We start from the raw sequence: 26,668 nt of genomic DNA on the forward strand, positions 1-26,668 counted from the left end.
TTTTTGTGATTTTCAAATACATTCCTTATTGCACATGATAAGACATATATTGCCACCAAATGAGAACACTAATATTATAACATTCTGGTATAGCTCAGTTACTAACAGTGGGTGCAAGTGCCATAACCTGTAGCAACCAGTCAGAGTTTATCTTTATTTGACCTACAGTTTTCTGATAAAGGAGAATGAAAGACTTGGTGCACTTGGGGGGTGCCAAATGTTAGGCACCCCCAAGTGATTGTATTGACTTACCTGAAACCCCGGGCCGGTGCTCCTATCAGCAGAAAACTTTACTGACATGGGGTTATACCCAGGGGTGCTTCGCCAATGAGGCGAGTTGAGGCTGTCGCCTCAGGCAGCAGCACCCCCACTAGGTACCAGGGGCAGCAAAAATGCTGCTCCTGGTACTTCAAGAGCGAATTTCCAGGGGAGGGGGGGCAGCAGCAACTGCTGCTGCCTCAGGCGGCAGAGGGGCCAGGATCGCCCCTGGTTATACCAGTGAGCACCACGGAGCGATCTTCTTACGTCTTCCTCTGTCTTCACGCGCCAGCTCGTGCACAGTAGAACGAAAAGCCGAACTTTAACTAAAAAGTCGTCTATTTCATTCAACTGCGCATGCATTTGCCTTGGGAAATTTGAAGACAGAAGAAGACGGAAGTGGATTGCTCTGTGGTGCTCACTGGTATAACCCTGGGCCGGTGCAGTTTTCTGCTGATAGAAGCACCGGCCAAGGGGTTTCAGGTAAGTTAATACAATCACTTGGGGGTGCCTAACATTTGGCACCCCCAAGTGCACCAAGCCTTTCCTTCTCCTATAAAGCTTATAACTGATTTGTTGTCATTGATTACTGCATTGGTAATGTGCCCAGTATTAAGATTCAGTAACTTTATTGTAAACCTTTTTCAGATGACTAAAAGAAAGGTAGCAAACTGTCTTACAGACAGCTTTTTAGGGTTGGGAACTAGGGACCTGCATCATTTAACCTACCTGACATTACCATTGGTGTAGACAGAAAAGTCTGTTCAATATCTAATGTTGATCATTTGTACAGTTTACTTGGTCAAAGTTGTTTCTGGGTATGTTGCCTATGCAATCCTGTTGTTCCTCCCTAGTTTTTGTCCTTTGAACAAGCTTACTGGTTTTTGCCTTTGCCTGATTTCAGAATGCACTTGTGCTCTGTTCTGACCTTTGCAAATGACTAGAACTGTGTTTTTCTTTAAGCCTTTGTACTGCTGAATGCTATCCCCCTAGAGAAGAGGATGCAGGAACTGGTGTTTCCATGTTGTTTGGAAGATCCTTATGACACTGGGCTTTGCATCTGCCTCTACATTGATGTGTATGGATGATACTTTACCTTATAATAGGTACCAGCATGGCTCTGCCATATGATTAACTATTCATATAAGCAAATATTTAATTTCTTACAGCATGTGCACATGTTAAAATGTTAAAAGGTAAAATTTTCTTTAAAAGGTATTTAATTATATGCAGTCGAATGTTACGATAGGTACAACGGTGTACAAAGGTGTGCATTGTATTACATCATTGTAACCAGTAAGTGATGCATGTCCTCTGTTGTTCTTTAAGGGTAGTAACGTTCTACAGATAAATACGTCATAATGCATTGCATTGCAAAAATTTTGTGGAGCCTGAGTGCTAGATTATTTGGATGATTCTTAATGACCATAAAAGGGAATGCACATACTAGATTGATAAGGGATTTAATTATTACAGCAATTGAATAAATTCTATATCATTAGAGGTCTATTATTTACTACTTGTCTTGTAACCTATAGAAACTGGGTAGAATTTACTTAAGACTTATTACATTACACCATTTGGTGTTATGAACTACTTTATCAGCATTATTTAACAATGAATGAGATGAACAGATTTGTCATATTCATCTTAACAAGCCGTTTTAAGAATAAATTCTTCCCCAAAATTAAATCATATGTCAACACTGAAGCTTTTAGACAAATCCAGCTTGCAACTGTATCCTTGGGATATATTTTTACTACATCCTGATACATCATCAATTCTTATAGTGTGTTTAGATATCTGACATATAAAAGGTTGTATCACCCAAGGCTTTCAGTGACTGTTGATGACCTAACTCTAGAAGAGGGCAAATCTCTGCAGGCTGTTATCTCATAAAAGTCAGTTTAGTGATGAGTTACACAAAACATGAATTAAACAAAGTCCATTGGTAAGGTGTAAAAATTGCTAAACATTGAACATTGTGTCAGAAAAAGCATATTGCATGGTCAAATAACTGATCAATTCTAGTCAAATCAAAAACTTAACATGTAACATAAATTGAGTTGATTTTTTTCAATGTGTGAATTAATAAGTATTAACTCTGAGAAAAATTAAAAGTCACTATTTGTTCAAAGAATATTAATGATGGAGTTATGATGGCTCTATTAGTAATTGATGTAAGGGATGTACTTGAGCCACATTGCTTGAACCACTATATGTGAAAAACATTTAGCTACTTCTCATGGATGAATGCAAAATGCACACATGTGGAGTGTGGAAATCAAATATGGGCTTAAAAACTGGTTTATTATATAGTTCTGCTGGAAGACTGGGAGGTAAACTAGATTCGTGATAATGAAATGTGAATTGTGTCATTTTATCTTTCTGTTTGAGAAAACTTAGAAAAGAAGGTGCAACTTCAGCTTTCTTTTCATTGTGTAGCAAGTTACTGTATCGCACATTTATAATTTAAGAAATTTTTGAGAAATGGTAGAGCTAACCAGTACTTCATAAAAGCCTTCTTTTCACTGAGTGTTCCCCATGGTGTTAATTACTGTGAAAACACAGCACTCAGCTACAGAAAAGCCTTCGTTAATTGTTAAATTACGAGAGTCCAAGCTGGCCATCCCACAGGCAAAGTTGGTGTGCCATATTCCCTCTAGTAGCTTCTCAGTACTTCTCTTTCTGTTTATTTACAGTAAATCACTTTTTCTGGTGTTTTTCAGGTAATTAAATGTTTCTACTTGAACCACAAGCATGAAAGTATGAATTTGAAAGCCCAGTTTTTGTCACAGAGGCACATACAAACTTGTACTTAAAATCAAATTATTCTTATTCTAATGTGCAAATTGAGTACAATTTTTGTTCTTAGACATGGGGACATATATTTGTTTTTAAAATATTGCATTAGCTTAATTTTATCTGTTCATGTAGTCAGCTAAATACTTGTGTAATGAAAATTGGTTACATATATCAATATACCCTTTATATTAAATCATCAATTTAGAATAAATAGAGACACTTTATAAGAGCACTTTAATAAAGGGGCAGATTTCTCAAAATGTGAGATTAGATTTTAGCGCAGAAACCTTTACTTACTCACTATTTAATCCTATGGGATTTTTAGAATTGTATTTATCTATGGGCAAAAGTTAGAGTATACTGTTTGATGAATACAATTCTGAAAATCCCATAGGATTGAATAGAAAGTGGGTGGGTTTTTCTGTGGTGAGCTCTAATCTCACATTTTGATAAATTTGCCTTTAAGCATCGGAATAATTACCATGTAATGTGTCAACTGCCAAACTGTCTCATTTACTACTAATCAAATGATAACTGCAGTTTTGATCATTGACCACACATTTTTTGTACCATAAAGGGCATATGAGTGCCGTCTTCCAAATGAAACATTTTATTCAGCATCACTCTTATGTTTTATTAGTAGCTTTCTCATGTAGGTCTAGGTGACTCCCAATGTATACACTAGCTCATACTTTTTTCACACACATCTGCCCTAAAAATGTTCACATGAAATTATAAGGATGGATTTCAGTAACCTAACTAAAGATTAAAGATAAACTTTAGGGGTTAGGCATCAATTGTAATTGAAATGTATAATTTACATATCTTATCATTCATTTGTTAAATATGTCTAAATAGTAAAATACTATTTTATGCTAAACATTACTATGATTTAGTTTATGCATGGTTTTCAGTGTCGGACTGGCCTACCAGGATACCAGGAAAGCTCCCGGTGGGCCCAGGTCTCAGTGGACCCTCAAGCTGCTAGACTTTTGCCTATTTCATGGCCATTCCCTATTTCTATGAGAACAACGTGGCTAAATAGGTGGAATAATATATTATAATATGTAAGGAAAAGAGACTAGAAGCATAGAGGTTGAGTGAGAAGAGGAAGAAAATAGTACTGAAGGTGGGCCCCTTGTCTAAAAACTTTTGGTGGTCTATAATTTTTTTGGTTGGCCCCTGGTGTCCCAGTCCGACACTGATGGTTTTGCAAATAGAGTTACTGTATCTCTACAAACATGGCAGCCATCAGTAATCCCAGGGCCTCATGCTATTAAGTTAGCAGGGTCCCTTCCCCAGGAGGACTCAACTATTAGCTTATTAGTACCCTGCCAACAAGTAAAATGTAGCCCCAATGGATAAAATACCACTTGCATCCACAGCCACACCCCTGATCTGTGTTGACCCTAACCACTCTCCAATTATACAAAACCACACCCCTGAAATGCCCCAGCCACATCCCAATGATGCCAAACTCCACCCATGTTCCTTACAAACCAAGCCCACTCACCCTGACCCTTTTGCAATCCATAACTCAGCTTTTCCATCTCGGGCCCCCCTCTGCCACAGCTCCCTTAATTACAGTAACCCCTCCATGATGGTGGCACTGACATAGAGAAGTTTATCCACATTTAAATATGCTATTATTTAGAGAGTGTTTTCTGCATTATACCACACAGTCCTATACAGATAAACTCAAATACATAAATTAAGATGAGCTTAGTGAGGCTACGAAATTCAATATTATATTCTGCTTTTACATTTTATAATGAAGACCTTGACAGCTGGAAATTACATGCTTCCTGGAACTTTCTGTGGTTTAGTGAAAAAAGTCTAAGAATAATGATACTTAATGATTCACCTTTGCTGTATGATTTAATTACTCATTTCAAAGGTATAGGAACTCCTATGAGAAACTGGCAGATTATTGGTAGCAGAAATTTAAGCATCAGCAAGGAAAGTTTACTGCCATAAGCTTTTTTAAATGGGATAAAGGATAGTCTGGACTATGCTAGTTTCCCTCATTAACAAAACATGAATGTTATAAAGAAATGACACAGGCAGGCACATTTATCATGGGTTGAATTTTTAAACTCCCCTAAAATCCCATAAATTCAAAATTTGACCAAAAACTCGAATCAAATTCTATTTGAATTATAAAAACTTCAATGTCAGGAAGGCTGCAAACATCTCCAAGTTGATCCCTGGACCTCTCACATTGATTTATACAGTAATTCGGCAGGTTTTAGGTGGTGAATAGTTGAATTTCAATTCTTAAAGTGCCATATGACTGTGATAAATCTCAAAAATTGAATTCAAATTAAAACTCCAATCAAGTTTGGATAATTCACAATTTGAATTTTGACTAAAAAAAAATAATTTGAATTTTCACTTCGACCCTTAATAAATCTGCCCCCTAATGTACCTACTTATTCTGAGAAAATGAGAAGCTTCTTATATATAATTTACCTTAAAGGGATACTGTCATGGGAAAAAAAATTTTTTCAAAATGAATCAGTTAATAGTGCTGCTCCAGCAGAATTTTGCACTGAAATCCATTTCTCAAAAGAGCAAACAGATTTTTTTAGATTCAATTTTGAAATCTGACATGGGGCTAGACATTTTGGCAATTTCCCAGCTGCCCCAGGTCATGTGACTTGTGCCTGCACTTTAGGAGAGAAATGCTTTCTGGCAGGCTGCTGTTTTTCCTTCTCAATGTAGCTGAATGTGTATCAGTGGGACATGGGTTTTTACTATTGAGTGTTGTTCTTAGATCTACCATGCAGTGGTTATCTTGTGTTAGGAAGCTGTTATCTGGTTACCTTCCCATTGTTCTTTTGTTTGGCTGGTGGGGGGGGAAAGGAAGGGGGGTGATATCACTCCAACTTGCAGTACAGCAGTAAAGAGTGATTGAAGTTTATCAGAGCACTAGTCACATGACTTGGGGCAGCTGGGAAATTGACAAAATGTCTAGCCTCATGTCAGATTTCAAAATTGAATATAAAAAAATCTGTTTGCTCTTTTGAGACATGGATTTCAGTACAGAATTCTGCTGAAGCAGCACTATTAATTGATTCATTTTGAAAAAAAAAGTTTTTCCCATGACAGTATCCCTTAAAATGTCCCTGTTAATCTATGGTGGCTCTTTTGTGGCTATTGCTGAATAATAGTTAAAAATGGATAGTTATCTAGTGCAAGAATATTTTTTTAATGAGAATGCAATTGATGACAATCTTGTAAGCCATTTATGCGCCCTAATAAAATATAGATACCATTTATACCATTTTATTATAGTACCATTATAGTACCATATAGGTTCAATATTATTTCCTTTGTTTTGCATACAGGCGTATTGAAATAGGCAAAATTATCTGTAGTGGAACAATTCATTTTAGCATGTAAAATATTTTTGGAATGCTTTATTCAAGCTCCAGTGCAGCAGGGACTAACAAGTGTTGATAATTAAACATTATCAAATTTTTTCACCTTAACCATAGTTTTTTCACTGGAAAAAAATTGCCCATTGGTTCCAATGCATTTTGACTCAGTTGCATTTAAAGTAAGAAAAAACATGAGAAAAAATGCACTTGTCATGAGAAAAAACACCCATATACGCCAATGAATATGGTGAAATTACGCCACTTTTCATCAAATCAAGGATCAGTCACCCTCATCACTATTAACAAATATTGATGTTCCAATATTTTATTTACATCTGAGATGTGAAATAGAACAACTGGATAACTACAATAATAAAATATTAGCATATACATTTAAAAAGTTTGCATTTATTTTGGCAGTGAGTCTACTTTCAACTGGCTGTTATGCGTTATCGCATCTCTCTAGACAGACCTCAATAGGCTTCATTCATGAAACAGAAGTATTAGTTGCCAGCTTGTAATGACACTGATTTATGAATTGAAACACAGGCTTAGTCTCATTATGCAATTAAATACTAATGCATAATCAATGTCTTCTTTCAGGACAATAATGATTCACTTCATATGGTATTCAGGGATTATACATACATACAGGTGTACAGAAAATGAAAAAGAAGCAGAATATAGACAGATCAGTGTTCTCTGTAGGCACTGACAAACTGCATTTGCATGGCTCAGTCAGTAGAAAACAGACTACTTGATAGCTTTACAAATTGGGCATTGCCTACACATACAGAAAGGGAAGACCGACATATACAGTTGATTGCCAGTTAAATGGAATATGTGTTCCGCTATAATTCTGAATAATTAAATGTTCTATTTAACATTTACACTGATCTTATGGAAGATGAGCTCCTTTTTAATTCTAAGGCACAACATAGGAACAACAGGCATGTAAAAACAGAACTATATGTGTGCCCTGATGTTTTATCTGGAGCAAAGTGCAGACAGCAGCAGCATAGAGGGGAGTGCTGGGAACTGGGTACAAACTTTCTCCGCAGATATTATGGGGCACATTTACTAAGGGTCGAATATCAAGGGTTAATTAATTCTCAGACAAAAAAAAATTTGAGTTTTTCGAGGTTAGTTTCAGTAAAAAAATGATTTTTTCAGGATAAAAAAAATATAATTTTATTAAATGTATTATGCCCCCAAGCTGCAAAAAGCCAGAATCTGAAAATAATCCAGCTAAATGTAGGAGGTAATGTAGAAGTCAATGGCAGAGGTCCTTTTGAACCATTGAAGATGTTTTTAGCCTTCATGATTTTTGGGTTTTTTTTGGTCCTTTGCCCTTGAAAACTCGATCAATTTGTGCCTTTTTTTCTCCAATAACTCAATCCATTTGAGTATTCAAAATTTTCTCCCTAAATGCATTGGAACTTGCTGAAATATGTGTCCACCCTAAAAAATATATTAGCAATATGTGGCTCTTTATTCTTTTAGTAATGGTGTGCAGCAGCCTCTCAGTATTATGGCTGTTACCTTTCTCAGACAAAGAGAAATACTGCAATGCTGCCAATCAGTTTTATGACTTTTACCTTGCTACAGACAAAAATACCCTAACAAAAAGAAAAATCAATTGTATCTAAAAATGAAAGATGACACCCCATCTTTTTGTGAACGTAATGGGAGGCAGGACACACAATTTTCTTTACATCTTCTAGCCCTCTGAATATGTGCTGAGATCTGCTGAACCCTGTGGTTGAAATCATTTTGAAAAAAAAAAATGCTGAGATAAGGTTATGGTCCCTTTTGTTGATTTTCAACATTCAACATTATTTTTAAAGACCAAGCATTATAGTCCCATTGGCAGAGTGCTGGATATTTCACTTTTTTGTTACTTTTTAGTGGCACATGCATTTCTTTCACTCAATACGAGTTGGAAAGACTTTCAATTAAGAATGACCTTTAAAGCTTTTGCTGTTTGATATGGGAGATGTTGAAGCTGATGTTAAATTAGTTTTTGCAATACACTTTGTTCCTTTTCCTGGGTTATTAGTTTCAAACAGTTGTCAGTAAAAAAAGTCTGTTGAATTCAATGTGAAGTATGTTAATAATGGCAAAAAATGGCAATGTTAAGAACAGGAAAAGCACACTTTTATTCAGCATATTATTAGCGCTTCTTTTAAATTAAAAATAATGTCTAATATGATGTAATTAACAGATAATACACATCATTTACGGATCATGTATAGGTGATACATATTTTAAAGACATGATTAATCTTATACAATATTTGATTTGAACATGTTTCTTTTTAAATAAATTAACTTTTGCATGGACTGAAACACCTACTGTTTATAAGGTATATTTAATAGTTTACCTATGTGCTCATGAATAAATTTACCATCTACTGGAGGTCTGTAGAAATTTCTTTCACCAAATTAACTCTTGTTATACCCCATTGTTGGATATCCTGGATATAATTTTTAATTTGTTACAGCAATGGTAGGACCTTGCCAGAGTACTGCACAGGTAAATTTAGAAGAGGGAGAAAGGAGGTTCTCTCCTGTGACTGCACAGTGGGTTTATTGATACAGACGCTACTGCTTGTGCTAGGGGGCAGTCTGCTTGGATTTCCTATGATCGACACAGATTCCGGGCCGACAGCAGGGCTGCTGAACTTCTCTCATGGTGGGAGATGTAGCTCCTGCTCGTAGCAGAGTTTGGGGCCATCCTCTCTGTAGGTAGAGGCAGCCTAATACTTAGTGGTGGATACAATGACATAGTGCGGATCTCAAGTGAGGAGCAACAGAGCATAGTAGTGACCCCTTATGGAATTCTCTCTTTGAATATTGCCTTGGGGTGAGGCTGGCAAGGTCCTATTTATTTGATGTTAATAAATGCTGTGGCCATTTTCACCATTTATGGCTCCTTGTGTTTCATTACTGTGTGAAACTAAGGGGTTCAATGGGAAAGCTGAAGGCGAAGGGTCAATTGAGGAGTCCCATTGTCATGTTTTTATCACAAAGCATAGGGCACAGTTGCAAAAATATTCTGTGATGGCAATTTAAATCAATACCTGGCAAAGTAAATCAATACAGAAAAGGTAAAAAAAATACTATATATGGAGAAGTGACTGACTTTTTATCACAGATTATACATTATATGATCTTATATTATATGATATATAGTAGGTAAGGGTTTTTGTTTGTTTCTAATAATGATGTTAACTTCTCCCTCAAAGGAAAAGGGCCTAAATCAATTCCTTTATTTTGTGATATATATATATTTTGTGATGCATAGATGTTTTATGCAAAGGGTCCTTTTCCTGTCAGGAAAATTTCTTCTATTCTCTCATGGGAGCTGAAAAAGCTTTCAAACGAAATGTATATGTCTCTTGCTTCTTTCCTTACATGGCATCATTGTGGACATCCACTAGGTTGCAGGTGTCAACACCTGCTAACACTTGAAAGATTCCAGGTACCGTGGCTTCCTCCAACATCATGTTATGTTATGTTTTATAAAGGCAGGTTAAGTGACTCTACCCTATGGTTTGTGTATGTGATAGAGAAGGGACCTTGAATTGTAAGATAGACTGGGATAGGGACATATTTGAAAGATGCATCATCTCTGTAAAGCGGGACGGAAATGTGTCAGCATTCTAAAAGTACCGAAAATAATTATTTATGCATTTATGCGTGTACATACACATCATTTATGTGTAGATAGAGAGATAGATGGTCCGAACTATATTCCAGTACATTACTTCTTTTGTAAATATTTTGCCCGCATAAGAAGATATTCCAGTACCTTTTAAAAGTATAAAGGAAAACTACCAGGACTGACCAACCTCACAGTAAAGAGCCATTTGTGTTGCCTATGATTAAAATATCGTTTGTCCAATCTAAAGTGTTGGCCTCTCGTCATTTGTTAACTTTGTGAACTTTGTTAGTGACCAACTTGTTTCATTACTATTAGTTTAGATCTGCACCTATGCACTAATACTTATGCAAGTGTAGAAACTCTTTAAAACCACGCCACAGTGGGTAAGTGTCATGTAATGCTACAAATTTACATATTGTAGCAGAAACCAAAAAAGGGTTGTCCAGAACCTGGAGTTTCCTATAAATCCAAACAGAATATATGTATTTTGCTCAATCACATATCTAGCATAACTGTGTTGGATATCTAATTTTGTTTTATGGTCCAGTGACTAAATGATGAAACTTCTACTGATTCTCTAATCATTTTGTTTCTGATTTTTCTATTTTGGGCTGAAGTCCTCCAGAAGCAATAGCAATTAGTGATGGGCGAATAAATTCTCCTGGCACGAATTTGCGTCAAATTTCCACGTTTCGACGCAGGCATCAATTTCCGTTTTTCACAATTTTTTCGTGAAAATGTCAGATTTTCACGATTTTTTTGTGAAAACCTTCAAATTTCAAGATTTTTGAGTGAAAACTTCAGAATATCACGATTTTTTCGTGACTTTCTGATTTCACGATTATTCGCGAATTTGTCTACTATTTAATGCTAGCAATACAACCTTTGCTAAAACTTTCTGGCACTGTTGCCACAATGCTTCTTATCTGGTACATTTTCTTAAATTATTTTCTATTTGTAATGAATTCCCCTGTCTATAACTAGTTACATGTACTGTATGATGTAACTATAATGTTACTATACTAAGTTCATCTTTTATTTCCAAAGGTGTTTCTTGGAAGAGGGAGCGTCAAAAGGTGCCTGGCTTAATCGATCCAGTATTATATTTGCGGGGGAGGACAAGTGGTCAGTGGACCCTAGAGTTTCAATTACCACATCAAACAAACAGGAATATAGTCTACGGATACAAAAAGTAGATGTTTCCGATGATGGACAATATACTTGTTCAGTACAAACTGAGCACAGTCCAAGAACATTGCACGTACATCTTACAGTTCATGGTAAGTATATTTATTATATCTGGTTTTATTTATTTTCATATGCTATTTGTATAAGTATGGAAAATGTCTACAACCTTATAGCACACTCTTTTCCTTCAAGTCGTTTAGGTATATGTAACCTGCAGACATAAAACTGAAATACTGTATGCAAGGTAATGCAAAGATATATGATTCCAGCTTTTTCCAACAACACATTTGACATAGTTGATGATTGTGGAATATTGCTACACCTGTATTATTTATCATGCACAGGTTTAGATTTAAAAAAAAGATCAGTAAATACAAATAATTCTTTCAGTATGACATTCACATGTGCCTTGTGCACTTAACAATGTTTTTGGGGTGTTACCTTAGTCATAACTTGTCTGTTGCCAGTCAGCACTTGAAAATACAAATTAAAGCAACATTCTGATTAAAAAAAAGAATGGCATATTTATTCAGAAGACTGCTAAGGACACTGGGCCTAAGGTGTTTCGGACATCATGCCCTCAGTCATAGGCTCACAAAGATGAGGTCATCTTTTGCAATATAACCTGTCAAATGTAGGATATCAATACCACAAATACGTGTTTTTTTATAATTAAGGTTTCACAGAGTTACAGTAAGTCATTATAAACATGTAACTGACTGTTGACTGTTGTCAGCTACCAAACTGGTCCATGCTGGTCTATTAAATGGCCACGACAGACATTTTTCAGCATCTCTGTTTCCAGGTTGAAAACCAGATCTGAAATAATTGTAAGAATATACTACCCTTGCACTCCCTGGAGACAACCAAGACAGTAACAAAAGAGATGGGGTCTTCTAGACAGAGCAAAACCTTTGTTAAGTTTGTTATGTTCCCAGTTATCATTATAGATGCCATACAGCAAGCTCCCTGAGCATAGACTAGTTGAGCAAATACAAATGGATCAGGGCCTTGATGTTCACTCTGTGTGAGCATGTAAATGTATGAGTATATTGGTGACTGAATGAACAGAGCATTATTTTTTGTTGCTTATAGACTTAAAATTGTGAGAACTTTACACTCAAGAACCATTTATTAATTTCCACTTATTTAAAACGCCTTCATAGTGGCATAATTTGAACCTTTAGTTAAAGGAGAAGGAAAGCTACTGAGGCATTTTATTGCCAATAGATTAGCTGCAATAGTGCAAGCTAGAATGCTATATTTATTCTGTAGAATGTTTTACCATACCTGAGTAAAAAGCTCTAGAAACTCTCTGTTTGTTTAGTATTGGAGCTGCAGTATTAATGTGGTGTGACATCACTTCCTGTCTGAGTCTCTCCCTGCTCTGGGCTCAGATTACAGCAGAGAAGGGAGGGGAGGGGGAAGAGGGGCAAACTGAGCATGCTCTTGCCCAGGGCAATGAGGTTTAAGATGAAAACAGGAAGTCTGATACAGAAGCCCATGTGTACACAATAGAAGGAAAGAAATGCAGTGTTTCTTTTGACAGGGGACTCAGAGCAGCACTACTTTGGGGGTTTACTGGTATATTTAGATGGACCTTTCTGATAAGGCTTACTTAGTTTTAACCTTTCCTTCTCCTTTAATGCAAATTATATTTGTTTATTTTTAGATTTACAATAGAAAATTTACTTAGGTACATAAGATGCCAAAGAAAATCAATATATTTCCGGTGCTATTCTCTTGAGACAATTTTTCAGACATTGGCATCAGTGGTCTGTCCCATTTTGGTACGTGGAGAAATTTGCGAAACTCCAGAAAATTTTGCAAAACGTTTAGAAGTCAATGGGTGTCAAAATAATTTTGACGTGCAAAATTTTTATGCGTGCGACAATTTTTATATGCACGACTCTTTAGTCCAAATGCATTAAAGTCAACGGGCATCCGAATAATTATGACGTCGACAATTTTGATGAGCAAATTTTTTTTCTATTTTCCCACGGTGAATTTTTGTGGCAGTTTCACAAAAACATCACCGTTGGCAGAATCCATAAATTCACAGAGGATCCATCCCATGCAAATAAATTCACCCATCACTAATTGGCATATAACATACTTTTTGTTGTTGGAAAATGTATTAACTGGACAGTTTTCTAGATGCCTAGTAGGTGCCCGGAAACTGTACATGGTAACGAAAAATAAACTAATTTATTTGGCACCATTTAAACTAAATTACATATTTTAACATATAGCTGTTACCAAATTGCAGCCTTTAAATGTGTTTACATGTTCTTGCCCTTTACCTTTTTGATAAATATTAATGCAATATTTATGTCAGTTACTATATTCTTTTATACCAGGGCTGTCCAACTGGCGGTCCGGGACCCTCTCTTATGTGGGCCCCTACATTAAAGTCTGTCTGCTGTGTCTGTTTACCATGCCTAAACTTTAAAAGGTATCACTACAGAGATTAACTGGCTCCTGCATTGTTTAATAAAATTCAGAATTCCCCCCTGCATTGTTCACACTTTCAACACCTCTATTGTTCACACCTGTAACACCTCTATTGTTCACACCCTAAAGCCCTGTACTGTTCACACCTGAGATCCATACTGAAACTGCCCACATTGTTCACCTGTTCACACTCAAACTGCTGGAGGGGCACCAGCACTGTGTCACTGTATGTAGCAAATCTTAGAGTGGTCCTGATCAGTGGAAACTGTCTCCTGATCTTTTCTGCCTTCCATATGCTCCCTGTGTGTGCCATAATTTTTGCCTGTCCTATTCTGCCTGTGTGTGCCATACTCTGTCTTCCTTATGCTCCATGTGTGTGCCATACTCTGCCTGTGTGTGCCATACTCTGCCTTCCCTATGCTCCCGTTGTGTTCCATACATATGCCTGTGTGTGCCCTGCTCTGCCTGTGGAACATAAGCCTGGTATTTGTTTTGGGGCTTTGTTAACATTTGAAAATTATTGTAAGGGGAGTTCTAAGGTGGAGCACTTCGGATCAAAAAGTTAAATGATTGAATTAGTAAAACATGAATACCAATTGCTAATTGTCTTAGAATATTAGTGCCTGGATCATACTAAAAGCTTATGTTTTCCTTTCTGAACTCTTTCAAGTTCCCTAAGGCTCTATTTGTACATAGATGACTAAAAGTGATGTCAATATTCATAGCTTGTTCTAATTACACATTTATGTATAACTTCAGTTTTATTTCCTGTCTTACATGTATTTCAGCTTTGCAGCTTTTGCAAAACTGAACTATCCACAATCAGTTCATTGCAGTTGTGTTTGGAATATTCAGGTGGTCTCAGGACCTAAAAGTGGAGGTATTTTTTAATGGATTAAGAAGAGAAGGGGGCTTATACTGTAGTATTTTTAAGGACCATAACTTGTCTTCTACTGTCCTACCCCTCCCATTATGCATTCTCCTCTAAATATTATATTTTGTGCTGATTTGTCTTTCTACTCCTGGTTACCAATCAAAGAATTATATTTTTAAACTATTTTTATATAGCTGTAATTATTGCTCATTTAGGGGCAAGAATGGAATGTTTCAAGTAGGAGGCAGGCAACCAGGGCCAGAAATAGGGGTAGGCAGAAGAGGCAGCTGCCTAGGGCGCAAAGATTTGGGGGCACTGGAACTAGACTTCCAACCGTGAATGATTCTGGCACGCATGCGCGTGAACTGCACGGATGAGAGCAAATGACGCTGATACGCACGCAATGGGCGCTAAAGCGCCTGCTCACGTGTGCGATGCTAATGCGCGTGTGCGCGCAAGTGCCGATAACGAGGTTGGGGACGAGCTGCCTGACTGGGGTGCCTAGGGCACTTGCCCGGCTAGGCCCGCCTCTGCAGGCAATATCTCTGTTAATAACTAGTAAAATGTTCTTTGTTGTGTATTTTGCTACTTCAAAGAACAACTTGTGTTTGTCACAAGGAAATGCATCATTTTAGTTTTATATTTACTTACAATAAAATATACAACATGCATACATCCAATAGCTCTATATGCATAATTAGTACTGTCATCCTGGAATGCAGTGGGAGTTTTTGCTAATCAAAAGTCAGAGTTGACAGATCAGCAATCATTGATGCAGTGTTAGGATATTACACAGCATCAGTTTATAAAATACATTTTCTAGCCTGGAGTTAAGCACTTGTAGTGCCTATTAAGCATTTTTTGCTCTCTCAGCACAATATACGCCTTGCTTATTTTTTCTCAACAATATATGTTCAGAAACATGAAACGAGGTTGATTCATAAGCCTCTTGCAATAGTTGTACTTATGTTCCCTTATTTGTTTTCTTGACTCTGATTAATTATATCAGTTTAAATCAATTTTTTTACTAACTTATAGTTTCCCTTTCATGAAATTAAAGAAGGAAAAATCCCACTGGCTTCCTTTTATTGCTTTCTTTTTAACAATCAGACATTCTGAATGTTGTTGCTTTTTTTACAGACTGTTTGTACATTGTGTTATTTTAATATATTGTTATGAACTGTAACAATATGTTGTAATTTTTAAAATGTCATTAAAAATTGGAATTCATATTTATATTCAATTCCCAGGTAACAACATTGTCTGGTGTCTTCTATTGCATTTGACATATCAACTCATCTCAACTTTTTTCATGAGTTGCACATATCGCTAATGCTTGTAAAAAATTAATGATGAATAATAAATCATTCCCTAAGAGTTTATTCAAATAAACTTTTTTTGCGCAATTGTTTTTTCTTTCTCAAGCACTACCTTGTTTAAGATTATGTAGGAAAAAAACTTGCACACAAGTGAGACTCACATTTTCACATTTTAGGGGTTATTTACTAAACATCAAATTTTTTCTGTTCGAGTTTCAAAACTTGAATTTTTAGAGGAAAAAAACCTTGACTTTTTGAGATTTATTATACCCTGAAGCTGCTAAAAGTCCAAATCCGAAAATTCCCAAATTTACAATTTGAAGATATCGTGATCAACGCTGGGTTTCATCCGATAATCTGAAAAAATCAACCGTTTCGGGCATCAAATTCCTACTACCGTATATACTCGAGTATAAGCCGAGTTTTTCAGCGCTCAAAATATGCTGAAAAAGTGTACCTCGGCTTATACTCGAGTCAGACCTGCTTGCACAAAAATTCTCCTATGTACCTCGCTGATCCGGCATGGAGATCCATGCAGCCCAACACAAAACTATCCGGTGCCTTGTTGAACATCAGGAGTAAGGTCACGGTGCCGCGGGACATGCCCCCCTCCCGCGCAGCTACTCTGGATTGGCTGATGGAGTCTGTGTGTGCGCTGCGTGTGACATGTACAACAGGTGCGCTGCGTATAACGTCACCACAGGCGCGATGTGTGTAACGTCATCGCAGGTGCGCTCCTCACTGCTCCGCACTGGCCACATTGGTGCTGCTGGGAGACGAGGCGAGCAAATCGCATGGTGGAAGCGAGCAATAGAGCAGGACGGGACTCGGGCTGGAGAAGGAGAGTACCGGAACTATGAAGGACAGGGGAGACCAGAGGCGACAGAGAAACACACAAAAACAGGAGAGCGTTCCCTCGCAGCTGCTGCTCAGATGGACGAACAAGGCAGGCTGATGCAGGCCAGGGGGATGGGGATTCCAGGACTCCCCATCCATGGGGGACCCCAAACTCTCACTCCTCATCCTATGCACGACCCCCCCAACAGACAATGGGGAGCCCAGGAAGCAGGATGTCAGCAACATATTTCAACAGATCATGACTATCACTGACCAGAGCCTTGACGAAGCCCAGGCAAAGTGAGTACAAGAGGCAGGGGGTAACTTTAAGTTCTGGAGAAGAGGCCTTTGTGTGTATGAGCGACTGCTCCATGTATATGAGACCCTACATTATGGCCTTTACCCTCTGCCCACCAATCCCCACTCAAATCCTTCTTTCCTCCAAAAAAGGTCCACAGCTCCCCTCACAGCACAGCTTCTTAATCCCAACCTTTCACTTCCAAACTTAGTGCCCCCTATGATTTGATAATTGAATGGTCGCTGGAGGATGCTGGGAGCTGTAGTCCAGTTAAAGAAAGCATTGAAAGCTGCTGCATTTTTCACCCTAGGCTTATACTCGAGTCAATAAGTTTTCCCAGTTTTGTTTGGTAAAATTAGGTACCTCGGCTTATACTCGGGTCGGCTTATACTCGAGTATATATTGGGTTTTTGCTAGATTTTATTGAGTTTTTTCTCAACCTGATTTTTTAAAGTTATTTTATTGATAAATAAGATAAAATCGTGGATGGAAGTTTGGTCAAGCTTGATTTAATAAAAATATAAGAAAAATTTGTGTTTTAATAAATGTTGAAAATACAGTGTTTTTTAAAAAACAAAATCCTATTTTCGGATTTTTTTATGGTCAAAAAAATCTTAATGTTAGTTTTAACTCAAAACTTCTTTATTTATGATGTTGATGTTGATAATTGGATTGCTTAGTTAGTCCCTTGAAGAGTATTGCTGAACAAAGACACATTTGTCTGGACAGTGGCATGGTTTTATTTTATCCAACAGGCCATGAAATATATTAACTTGCTAAATGGACTTTAAATAGTCTTTAAACTTTAATTGAAGTAATTTACCCATTTTTACCCATAAAGAGAATCACCACACCAGAGGCCATCCCTTCAGACTAGAGGAAAATAACTTTCATTTGAAGTAGTGTATGTGGCTCTTCACAGTAAGGACAGTGAGGTTGTGGAATGCCCTACCGGGTGATGGCTGATTCTGTTAACGCACATTTTTTGCTGTTTTCCGTTTTTATTGCTGTTTTGCGAATTTTTCTGAGTTTTGCAAATTTCTCGGTGATGCAAAATTGGACATATTCACCCATAACTAGTAACTATATGTTATTATATGTTGAGAAAGCACAACATGGGTTCCTCCGTCATTATTTGAGATTCATGGCATTTACAGTGTAAGGATCTTCTTAATAAATGTATTTTGCATTTTACACTAAAACAGTGGCATGCTGAGAAGCTCCTAAAGGACAGTCCCTAACATAAATGGTGTCTTTTAGACAGTAGCATTCTATGAAATGGACATTTCTATGTTGGGTTTTGATTTGGGTTCAGTCATGTTCAGAAAGATAATGTTCACTGTTTATCTTTCTGTCTCCTCTTCCTATTCATGGCTGGGGGCATTTGTAATTACTCTTGTAAAAGGAAACGCAATAGTGAATTCAGGATATGAATTGTATTCCTGTTTATCTGATATTTACACCATGTTCATTTAGGTTTGTTCACTGAACTGTGATACTGGCAGTGAAGTTCTGTGAGAGTTGCTCTTTTTGTCACAAATAATGCTATTTACAAGTACAGGAATGAGTCTGACCATTGTTTAATAAAGCAGTAGGGCCCACAAGACCTTATTAATGGAGTTAGAAGGTATTTAAACAAGCCACATGTTTTGGGCAACCCATACTTGCCTCCACAGTATTTTATAAAATTAGTATTTGTAAACACTACATGACTAAACTGGAGGCTTTAATATAGAAAATTATAGAAAACAAATGCATAGGCAGATTTTAAATTCTCTTTCCATTCACCGCAATTAAATGAATGCAAAATAAATCAAGCTCAAGTTAATCAGGGGCTAAGAGTAAGCAGAGCTTAGAAGCATGCTGCTGTATTTTCTTCAAAACATGGATAAGAAAAGAGGAAAAACTGCTAGGGATTTCCTATTAAAGCCTCAGTATGTGTACTGAAAATGTGTTTTGTGGCACCTGATAATGTATGTCTCTTATGTTTAAGATGGCTACAGAATGAATTCTAAATATTAATGTAGTGATTCATTCAGCTTGCAAAGTCTAATTTGTTTTCTTGATATGGCTTTGCAGGGTTAGAATGTGGAACTAATAGGATAATTCTTAAACAGATCTACTTGAAGTCAAGTGATGTGATTTGCTAGGGAAATGTAAAGTATACTTACTAGATAAGTGACAATAGTTTGCCTTCTTGAATGCTGATGCTTTAGCTGGATGTTGTACTACAAGCCACAGAACTTATCATTTGGCCCCAGTACTAAATATGAAAGTATATTTATCTGTTTTTCATTGTAATTCAGTTTGGTGAAATATATACTTGATGAAAAGAGGTTATTTTTATTCATGGGATTTTATTATATTGGAGGGGAGATTTAAGTTGTACAGAAACCTTATTTAGTCCTAAAGTTACATGGATACTACAAAAATGCTACAATAAAAAGAAGTTTACTCTAGTGGCTACAGTGTGCCTGAATTATAAGAAAATGTTTGTTTTTAGAATTTGCAAAAGCCCTATGGAGCAAAACATGTTAGTTACTGCAGTTCTGGATGCCTAAGCAGAGGGACTTCAGGTCTGTGACGTTAGGTATCCCAAACCCAAAATTAACTCTAAGCCCACTCTTTTTCCTGTAGCAGCCGCCTTTGGCTTCAGGAGGAACCCTCTGCTACTCAGATGCTGCCAGGTCTTAAAGTGATACTGACACAAAAAAATGAATTTTAGCATATGAATGTACATTAAATGTTGCCTATAGGTCACATTGATCATTTTTTGCTGAGAGGTTTGTTTTTGCATATAATTGTTAGTTGAAGTTCCTAAGCCTGACTCTCTGACACTCTGACTTTGCCAACCTGACTGTCCCATCTCAGCCTGTTAGTTACAGTTTCTAGTGCTAACGGACTCCTGCTGCACAAATATGGCGGCCCCCTCATACAGGAACATGGGGGATCAGACAGGTAATGTAAAAGCATCATGCAAATACTTTATGGCAAAGTTAGAAGTAGCTTGCAAAGCCAATATTATAATAGATGTAAAAAAAAGTTTAATTTCAGGTGTCAGTATCTCTTTAATGCCTGAGAACAAGGGAGAGAATTCTGGGCTAGCAAGGGAACTGTATGTACCACTGGAACAGAGAATAGAAGCGTTGCCAAGGGCAAGCAGATACCAAGCTGGATAATATGCAGTACACAATCGAGAGACAGGAACGTAGTTGGGGTCACAGGCCAGGTCAAAATACCAAATCATGCAGCGCAGTACAAAATCGATAAAACAGGAACATAATGAGGGTCTCAGGCCTGTCGTATAAAAAAGTAGTGGGAACAAAACCAGGGTCTGGAAGAATTGTCAGAAAACAGGCAAGAGTCAGGACAGGCAGCAATCAGGACAAGAATCAGGATCAGGCAAGGTCAAACATGGAATAACAAACTATTATTAGCACCCAGGAATAGACCTACATTTGGCAATGAGTACACCGGGGCTCTAAATATTTGAATTTTTTTTGCGCCATGTACAATGACGTCAGCCACACGCCGCATCAAAAACCAGTAAGTGACGGACACGCCTAAGGACGCACACGAAAAGATCGGATGGTGTCCCTGCCGGAAGCCCCCCACTAGACCAACAGGGTCCCAGAATCCATTTTTACACAAGGGAACATGGTGAGGTAGGGGTTGGATCTGTGAGGTTTATTTTCCCTTTACATTCATAGCAAGACAAATTACAACCTATGTGCCTCTGATTATTTGTTAATAGTTATTGTTTTGTATGTTGTTGTTTACTTTTAAGGTGTACACGTGTTTACCTGTGCACTCTTTTCACTCCTGAACCTGAAAAGTGTTTCTGGTATGTTGCTGCTAAAGGACCTCAAGTCCTCATTCCTAGCATATTTTCTTCTGTGTTGTAGAACCTATAAAAGCCCAATTTATTGAGTTTCTATTCCAGCATTCACCTTAGCCTGCTCTGACTTGTGATTCTTGTTGCTTGCTCTGAGATTGAACTGTTTACTTCTGACATCTGCTACTTACACTAATCTTTGGCTATCCTTGTTTGGTTTGTTCTACTGGTTTCCTGACATGTTTTAGATCTCTGCTGGGGTCAAAAAAGAAGTCAGAACTCAACTGAAAGTAGCCAAGAGGGAAGGGAATTCCTTGATTTCTTTTTTAGTTTTGAAGAACCCCATGATACTGTGACCCTCAAATCCTTGACTGAGAACAGAAATGGGGTGCAACAGGCTTTCCTGTTTTGTTGGCATTAACATAATACCCTAGTGCACTCATTTGCTACACTGTGTCAAAAGCTTGATGTACAGCTCTTATCATAATTACAGATGCTATCTTCTCTAGAGTTTGGCAATCTTGTAGCGTCAAAGTACATTTGACACATGAAAGGGCTGATTTACCAAAACCCTCATTTAATCAATTTTTTTCTGAAAACAAAGTCGACCTAGCTCCCTTTCACAAACTGAACTAATTTACCGATAATTTTTCTTGAAAAAAAATCAGAGACAAAACAACACAACAAAATTGAGCATCAATTTGTGTAGTACGATTGGGCCTCTAAATGGCCCTCACTGAACACATGCATGCTATAAAAGCCAGTAAAAACTTGCTCACTTGGGTATCTGAAAATACCTTATTAAGAATGCACACAGGCTTAACAAATCACAACTTTGTATTCTGGACAAATGCAAATTTGCAACCCTGCTATGTGACCAGGTCTGTCTGCTAACCGCATTTTGTTCACTTACAAGCTGGGATTGTTCATCATTGCTTTCTATCTAATTCTGATATTTCCCAGCTGTCGCATTTCCCTGTGTCTTTGTTCTCCGTATGTTAGCACAATTCCCTATGCAGCCTTTTTACTCCTCGTTTTTGCTAGCCCTATTCTGTGGATGGCTGACAGGAGAAAAACCTTCTTTTCCATACAAAATTAGTGAAAGATATTTCACCATATAATAATTAGCCCTTTTCCTAATTTTGGGATTAATTTAAATTCAGTGTTTCTAAACTTGCCATATACATTATGTATTATATAGGCATGGACATAGCTTTCTTAAACTCTACTGACACAGCTTCATTTCAAACTCCTCATTAAGGGGAGAATAGAATTTGAAACTAGATGTAACTGTTCTAAACCATGCTATATCATTCTGAACATTTTTGTGCATCGAGGACCATCCTTCCTATACAACCGTTGGATAAATGTTAATTGCTATATGATGAATGTTAATTATTTTTAGAACACAAAAAAAATGATATAAGGAAAAAAACAGGTCTGTTAATCATAGAGCATGCAAGGCAACATTTGCATGGGAGTATTGGCTAGAGAAGAGCTGTTTCAACAAGAAAGTAGTGCAAAGAATTAAAAGAGGTGGCCAGATATTACTTTTAATAGCAGTGTCCTTGTCTATGAAGGGCCGCTAGAATCAGGAAATGTAAATAGCCAAAATGTATCATGCAGATGCAACATCATTTATACAAACTTGATATTTTAAATTTGAAAATATATTTCAAATAGGGCTATTGGTGACAGCTTAATATCTTTGGTTGGACTATTGTTGATAGCTTATTAATATGTTTTATCTATGGCTGCATTGATACAGCAGACTGGTGTGATAAAAGATGGTTGAACACAGCAGAGCTGGTATCAAACCCATTTTCAAAGAAAAAGTGATGTTATATGGAAATGATGATTCAGATGTTCATTATTAGTGCTACTTGTCCTTCAAACAATAATACCAAATCAGAAGTGTATGTTAATTATTGTAACTGCATAAGACAGGCAAAAGGGATATAGTATAGAAAGTTATGGGTATAGAAATAAACTGTGCTGTGTCTATGGATTCCTCCCACAACATAGTGTGTGTATTCCCATATAGCAAACTTTGCTAAACTCAAATTCAGCAACTGCCATGACATTTATATAAAAGAGCCAGAATGCAAACAAAAATCTACTATTTGCCATTTAAAAAATACAAAAAATATAGAGAACTTTTCAAAGTTGAGAGAAAGATATATTAAATAGTAGGCACACTTAAAACTGTCTGCATCATTTGCTCAGCCCCATGGTGCATTTTGCTGCAGCTCTATCTAGTGAAGCTTGCTCACTTCCAACAGTGCACCAACACCATCAAAATACAAACTAGTGTTGTTTTACATTTTTAAGATACACAATGTGATTTACAGAAAGGGATCCATAATATTCTAATTATAACACCTTGGTATGTGTCAGATTTAATAACCAGAGGAAAAAAAACTCTCTTATGAAAACAAAATATCAACTTTCCTTGTACCAGAGAAAAACTCATTACATTTTATTTTGACTTGTACTAAACACCAGTAGGAATAGAAACATTATTCCTGTAGCCTAATAGTATTTTAACCCATCTGCAAGCATTTTCTCAACTCTTCTTTTACAATGTTCTGTGGGCTCAGTTTGTTCGTCCCCAAAATACCCTTATATAGACAAAAGCGAATCACGAAAAGTTTTGTTAAATGTTTTTGAAGAGTAGGAATTATACATACAAAATGAATTTGCATGCAAAAATGTATGTATGTATGACTCTCTAGTCATATTATTCTAGAGTCAATAATTTTTTCAGTAACACATTTTTCAAACACAAAACGTTTATGCCATGGTACACCATGTAGAATCTTTCATTAAAAAAACAACTTTTCAAGCATGTGTGTATCTAATGCAAAGTTGCTTCCAGGGCGCCGAACGATGGCGAAGTTTCGCTAGCATTAATTCGCTAAGCAGATCGAAGTTGCACTAGCATTGGCAAATTAGCATACGTCGAGAAGTTAAATTTCAATGGACGTATATGTTGTAGCAAATACATTACACTATACAAGCCCAGGGGACCGTAATAAAATAAAGTTGTTATATTGCCCTACACATGTGCCCAGTGTATAGTTTATGTGCAAGATGTAAGGAAATTTAGGAGGGAAGCCGGTTACCCTAAAAAAAGATCTTTTGCAGCCTATCACCCTGAAAAACTGAAAAGTCGCCAGCGTTTTTTGGCATAGGCAAGTCTGGCACAAGAGGTAACATTCATTAAAATCCACATCTTAGTGAATTTGCATAGTTACTTCGATTCGCCAGAGCGAAAATTCCCCTGGCCTTAGAGTGCGAAGTAGCGCTACAGTCTATCTCCTTCACTAGTAAATTTACACCAGTGTCCGTTAGTAAATTGGCAAAGTCCCAAAATGACGTCACGCTGACGAATTTTCACCAGCGTTAGTCACTTCGCCCTTTAGTAAATTTGCCCCAATATGTATAAGTCAATATGTATTGTAATTAGGACTTTATAGTTGACTATTGTTTCTCTGAGATGAATTTATTAAATAAATAACAATCAATTATAGAAAAGGTGTCACGTTTCGTATCCCAAAAGCCAGAACAGAAGGTTCCGGTCACAGCTCATGCTTCCGCCTATAAAATCCGCCTTTCGCTTCGGGAGGAGCCCTCTGCTTCTCAAATGCCTCAAGGCCTTAAAGTGAGAGAACCAAGGCAAGAGTTCTGGGCAGACAAGGGAACCATAATATTTGACTGAAGGGACAGGGTTAGAGCTAAGGATCTTATAGTAGCATGCAATAATTCCAAAGCATTAATATGGATAAGTTCAGTGTTTATCTAAAATATACTATATGTTACATCGAACTATTTGCGGTAAATCCTTCGACTTTGATATTCGAAGTCGAAGGATTTACATTCGGCAGTCGAATATCGAGGGTTAATTAACCTTCGATATTCGACCATATGTAAATCTGCCCCTCAATGTTAACAGGTAGCCCATACATCATCATCTGTATCGGGATGTAACCTATTCTCTGGTAAACAGACACTTTTTGTCTGCAAGACCCCATTTAACGACATCACTACATTCACTCACTTCTTTGTCAGAAAACTTTGAGATTTTAAATCACACTCAGGCAGACTTTCCTACTCCTCAACAGAAGGCACATATTTATAACTTTAAAAATTCCATGACATACATTTTTCACTCCATTATATTGTGTTTCATCTCACACAGTTGGGCTCACTGGAGACCAGTTCTGTGCCTTGTACATGCCCACACACATGATAAGGAGGTAGTTTTACATTTTCTTCCTCAGACACTCTGTCTTCTTTATCACCACTAACAGTCATGGTACCATTTTCCATCTCATCATTTACACTGGCTATGTTCACACACACAGCTTGGCAGTCAAAGATTTCAGGACTTTCATCTGACTTCTCACTTAACACACTTTCAGATGTCTCATGGTTACCTTTTCTAATGAAAATATATCACAATTTTGCTCCTCCCTTCACTACACACAAGTGCAAACAATTCTGGAACTAAACCTGAGACAATATACAACAGTTTTATGAAAAGATTATTTTTAATGTTCAAAGATATAATTAGTTTGGTAAATAGTTCTTTATATTAATTTAAAATACTGTTGCTGACTCTGTTATTCTAAAAACAGAAAGGAACTGCTTTTATCTCCTTTTTGAATGCCATACTACAGATTCTGTTCAGATTCTGTAATCTTATTTTTGTCTTTTTCTCTCTCTCTCTAACTACACTAAAATCATAACATCCTTTTTTAGCAGTCATCTGCTTTTCTGAGATTTCGTTTGAATTATGTGAAAATGTGATACAATTCAGGTAACCACCCAGCACATCCTGATCTCTCCCGTCAATTTTCGTCCGGTGTTCAGCAAAGAAGGGGATCGGCACCCCCAACAGCATAAGGTAAAGAAAGAAATTACCTTTCAGTCTGATGAAGTGGTACACCCCCGAAACGTTACATTGAATAAACACGCAGGGCTTGGCACGCTTGCATCAATGTCCTGAGTGCAGGTAATTTCTTCTTTAACATGTGATATAAGCAGCAAACCAGGGATAACTTCCTTAATTCTATGACCTATATTTCGTGCACAGAATAGAAAGCTGTCCCTGCATCGCTACTGCTGACTCCTTCTAATCAATCTTCATTCATTATAGATTTGGGTCATTTTTACACAACCATGGTTTATATCTTCTAAGGAAAATTCTTGGCTTACAGTATCTTGTAGCTATTACTTACTAGAAATGCATGTACCCTGAAATACATGCAATGTCATCTGCTAAAATGGTGCAGTTCATGTAAATGATGTGTAAACTGTTTAAAAAACTGTGGAATTTATTTGTGCCATCTAAATGTGACAACTTGGAGATCTCTGCAGGAGTAGGCCTACGCCAAAGCCTTTTGGACCCCAGAATATTATTCAGGACACCAGTAGCAGGAAACAGCAGTTAGCATCAGGCAAATAGGGGGAATGTTATATGTTTCGTTGCTCAAAAAATGTTTGCAAAGACCATTGCGAATGTTAGCGACCATGTTTGTGTCCTTTTTGACCGATTACAGACCCCAACGACTTCCTTGCAAAGTTTTCAACCAAATGGCTTTTGCAAACAAATAAAAGTGTATATTAATATTAAAGCAAGCGTCTTGTTCTGGGCCTCAATAGCTAGGGAGCCTGACTTGAGAATGTGAAAACATCTTGCCGAAAATGCCGTTTGGTGCCAACTGCTTTATCCATGGTCTGTAATTC

At 37.1% G+C, this 26,668-nt stretch overlaps 1 protein-coding gene across 4 annotated transcripts in view; it reads left to right on the top strand.

The window, feature by feature from the left end:
- Positions 1–26,668, top strand: part of negr1.L (neuronal growth regulator 1 L homeolog) — a 292,225-nt gene that overhangs the window by 96,766 nt on the left and 168,791 nt on the right. For all 4 annotated transcript variants that reach the window (XM_018258196.2, XM_018258197.2, XM_041590351.1 and 1 more), the window contains exon 2: positions 11,160–11,392. In XM_018258196.2, coding sequence (XP_018113685.1) covers positions 11,160–11,392 — 233 coding nt within the window. The remainder of the gene's footprint in view (positions 1–11,159; positions 11,393–26,668) is intronic.

Source organism: Xenopus laevis, chromosome 4L, assembly GCF_017654675.1.
Source record: "Xenopus laevis strain J_2021 chromosome 4L, Xenopus_laevis_v10.1, whole genome shotgun sequence".
NCBI lineage: Eukaryota > Metazoa > Chordata > Amphibia > Anura > Pipidae > Xenopus > Xenopus laevis.